The 3544-nt window shown below is 34.6% G+C and overlaps 2 gene segments (V, D, J or C); both read right to left on the bottom strand.

Moving 5' to 3' along the window:
* Window positions 1–1195: 1195 nt before the first annotated feature.
* LOC107084505 lies at window positions 1196–1675 on the bottom strand. The segment is given in 2 exon segments: window positions 1196–1539; window positions 1627–1675. Coding segments are annotated over 2 exon segments (393 nt in total).
* Window positions 1676–2356: 681 nt separating this feature from the next.
* On the bottom strand, window positions 2357–2882 carry LOC107084504. The segment is given in 2 exon segments: window positions 2357–2700; window positions 2787–2882. Coding segments are annotated over 2 exon segments (393 nt in total).
* Window positions 2883–3544: the final 662 nt, after the last annotated feature.

The following is a 3544-nucleotide window of genomic DNA, read 5'->3' as shown; positions in this document are numbered from 1 at the left end:
AAAGCCCATAATGTCAAGTCTCTTCTGATAACTGTGTGAAAATAATTCACACCTTTATCTCATCCAGACTAAGCTAATCTCCAAGTCTCTATGAATTAATTTTTCTGTCCTTTCTTTGTTCAATTTAACTTTTAAGCAAAAAGACCTTTAAATCAACATCTAAGCCTTTTTTTTATTTCTCTGTGTTTAAGGTATCTAGAGAAAGTTAGTTTTATAAAAAAAAAATAATGATAATTAAACAAGCCAAAATCAGTTTAATTGAATTAAAATGCTTTTTATAAATTGTTTGCTGAATTTTATGCAGATCAAAGTTACCACATTACTGAATTAATTAATTTAATGTTAAATACATATAAACAAACTTTTGGAATAGCAATGTTGATTTATGTTCATGTTTTTATACAGATGCTGATTGGAATAAATTCTGTTAAGTCGTTAAAAGTGACTAAAGTAGCTTTGCTTTCATTACAGATTACTTCATGTTTACATTTATCTTTATAAAAATATGTTTTGTTTAGTTATTGTATTCAGGGTTTAATCAGACTTATTAAATCTTGAAAAATGAATCCCTTTTTCTTTTATCATTGTTCATGGTCTCATAAGGCTCCATTATGTATATTAAATAGGCCATCCTTGCCTGATTATCGCCACATTAAAGAAACTTGTAGAACTGAGCTGCAGGAATGGACAAGATGTTGGTCTACAAAATATAAATGTTTAGGTTCATAAATATTTGTTTTTAGAATGGTCTCATAAGACTCCACTATATTAAGTACGCCATTCTTCCCTGATTTTTGCTTAAACATTAAAGAAACTTCTAGAACTGAGCTGCAAGACAGGACAAGAAGTTGGTCTACCAAATTTAAATGTTTAGCTTATTAAATGTTTGTTACTATAATTTAAAAAAATTGATGAGTGTTAATATATTTTACTGTTTATCCTGATTTGTTTTAACTAATACAGTTATCAATGGACAGATGGAATTGTATTTATTAATTTTCAGATTCAATAGTTTAAGGGGTTTAACTTTGAATCTGCAAAAACACATTTTGTCTTAATGAGGCTTAATGAAATATATTGCTGTGAGTTTAATGTGTTCAGTGAACTGTATCAGTCTCTGCAGTAGATCTCAGCTGCAGAACAAAGTTCAGTTTCTGTTCAGTCAGACTGAGGGAGGTTTTTGTACGATGAGTTTTCACTGTGTGAACACATACTGACTGTTGATGTAATGATAACTCTGACAGTAATAAACTCCTGCATCTTCAGCCTGGACTCCACTGATGGTCAGAGTGAAGTCTATTCCATTTCCTGCTCCACTTCCAGTGAATCTGGAGGAGATTCCTGATAATCTATCAGATGTCAGATAGATCAGAGCTTTAGGAGCTTCTCCTGGTTTTTGGTGGTACCAGGCAAGGTAGTACCGTGAGCCTGAGAAGTGAGCTACTTGTCTGTTAACCTTACAGTCAATAGTGACAGTCTGACCAAGCTGCACTGATTTGGCTGCTGGTTGAGTCACAACAACATTTTGTCCATCAGACCCTGAGGAGAAAAAAGAAACACTGGAGATTAAATGATCCTGCTAAACACCAAACGATTTCCATTAGACAGGAAAATTATTTTCCTCACCCTGAGTAAAGCAGATGAGAGTCCAGATGATGAAGCTGATCAAAGTCATGTTTTCTGTGTCTTGTGCTGTCATGAAGGACAGCTGTCAGTCCTCCAGTGTTCAACTCTAAGTACTATAAACTCTCCCAGATCACTGGAGCATGGAGCTGCTGATGCAAAGTGGCTCTATGGAAATGTTCTGACCTGCTGTAATTGGAAATAGGATCCGTGATGATATTTCGTTTGTCTTATCAGTTAATACAGTAGGAATCTATGAAAAGATTTAGTGTCTTTTGTGTTTTTCCAAACTTGAGATATTTTGGTAAAATATTTTTTGCCTTTAAAAGCCTCTCTAAAACCACAGGCAAAACAGATTTCATATTTCATATTCATATTTTATAAATGTCATGATAAAATATGTTTTTTATTCATAACAGCTTTATCAAATATAAACTTTNAAATTGACTGGAAATATGTTTTACTGTTTATCCTGATTGCTTTGTTTTAGCTCATACAGTTATCAATGGAAAGATGGGATTGTAGTTATCTATTTTCAGATTCAATAGTTTAGGGGTTTATCAACTTTAAATCTTAAAAATAACATTTTGTCTTAATAAGGCTTAATGGAATATAATGTTGTGTGTTGAATGTGTTCAGTGAACTGTATCAGTCTCTCCAGTAGATCCCAGCTGCAGAACAAAGTTCAGTTTCTGTTCAGTCAGACTGAGGGAGGTTTTTGTACGATGAGTTTTCACTGTGTGAACAGATTCTTACTGTTGATGTAATGAAAACTCTGACAGTAATAAACTCCTGCATCTTCAGCCTGGACTCCACTGATGGTCAGAGTGAAGTCTATTCCATTTCCTGCTCCACTTCCAGTGAATCTGGAGGAGATTCCTGAAAATCTAAAAGATGTTCCATAGATCAGAGCTTTAGGAGCTTCTCCTGGTTTTTGGTGGTACCAGGCAAGGTAGTACCCTGAGCCTGAGTAGTGAGAAACTTGTCTGTTAACCTTACAGTCAATAGTGACAGTCTGACTAAGCTGCACTGATTTGGCTGCTGGCTGAGTCACAACAACATTTTGTCCATCAGACCCTGAGGAGAAAAAGAAAGACTGGACATTAGATGATCACACTAAACACCAAATGATTTCCATTAGACAGGAAAATTATTTTCCTCACCCTGAGTAAAGCAGATGAGAGTCCAGATGATGAAGCTGATCAAAGTCATGTTTTCTGTGTCTTGTGTTGTCTTGAAGGACAGCTGTCAGTCCTCCAGTGTTCAACTCTAAGGACTATAAACTCTCCCAGATCACTGGAGCATGAAGCTGCTGATGCAAAGTGGCTCTATGGAAATGTTCTGATCTGCTGTAATTGGAAATAGGATCCGTGATGATATTTTGTTTGTCTCATCAGTAAATAGGAATCTATGAAAAAAATTTTAGTGTCTTTTGTGTTTTTTCCAAACTTGAGATATTTTGGTAAAATATTTTTTGCCTTTAAAAGCCTCTCTCCAACCACAGGCAAAACAGATTTCATATTTCATATTCATATTTTATAAATGTCATGATAAAATATGTTTTTTATTCATAACAGCTTTATCAAATATAAACTTTTAACATATTTAGAAGTGCAGTTTTATCAGAAGAGTAAAATGTAACAAAGGTTTGTTTAGTGTTTAAAGTCCAGTCTTTATTATATTTTTTCAGATGTTAAGTTGAAGCTATGATTAAAAATTTTTTTTAGGATAATATCTAATTTATTGCTTTTTAACAATTGTGAGAACATGCTTTTTTTCCTACTATTGATGTATTTATTTTTTTGCAGCAGAGGCAAAGCCTCTACAGCTGGAGCAGCACCCTGAGGCTCCCTGCAGACCAGTGGAGGAAGGTGGGCTCTGTGACCTGTGAGGCCACCCAGGGCTCCCAGTCTGCAGTCAC

Source organism: Cyprinodon variegatus, unplaced genomic scaffold (assembly GCF_000732505.1).
Source record: "Cyprinodon variegatus isolate N-32 unplaced genomic scaffold, C_variegatus-1.0 Scaffold101, whole genome shotgun sequence".
In the NCBI taxonomy this organism is placed as follows: domain Eukaryota; kingdom Metazoa; phylum Chordata; class Actinopteri; order Cyprinodontiformes; family Cyprinodontidae; genus Cyprinodon; species Cyprinodon variegatus.
Note: the sequence above shows the minus strand (reverse complement) of the source record. Positions and strands in the feature narration are given on the sequence as shown.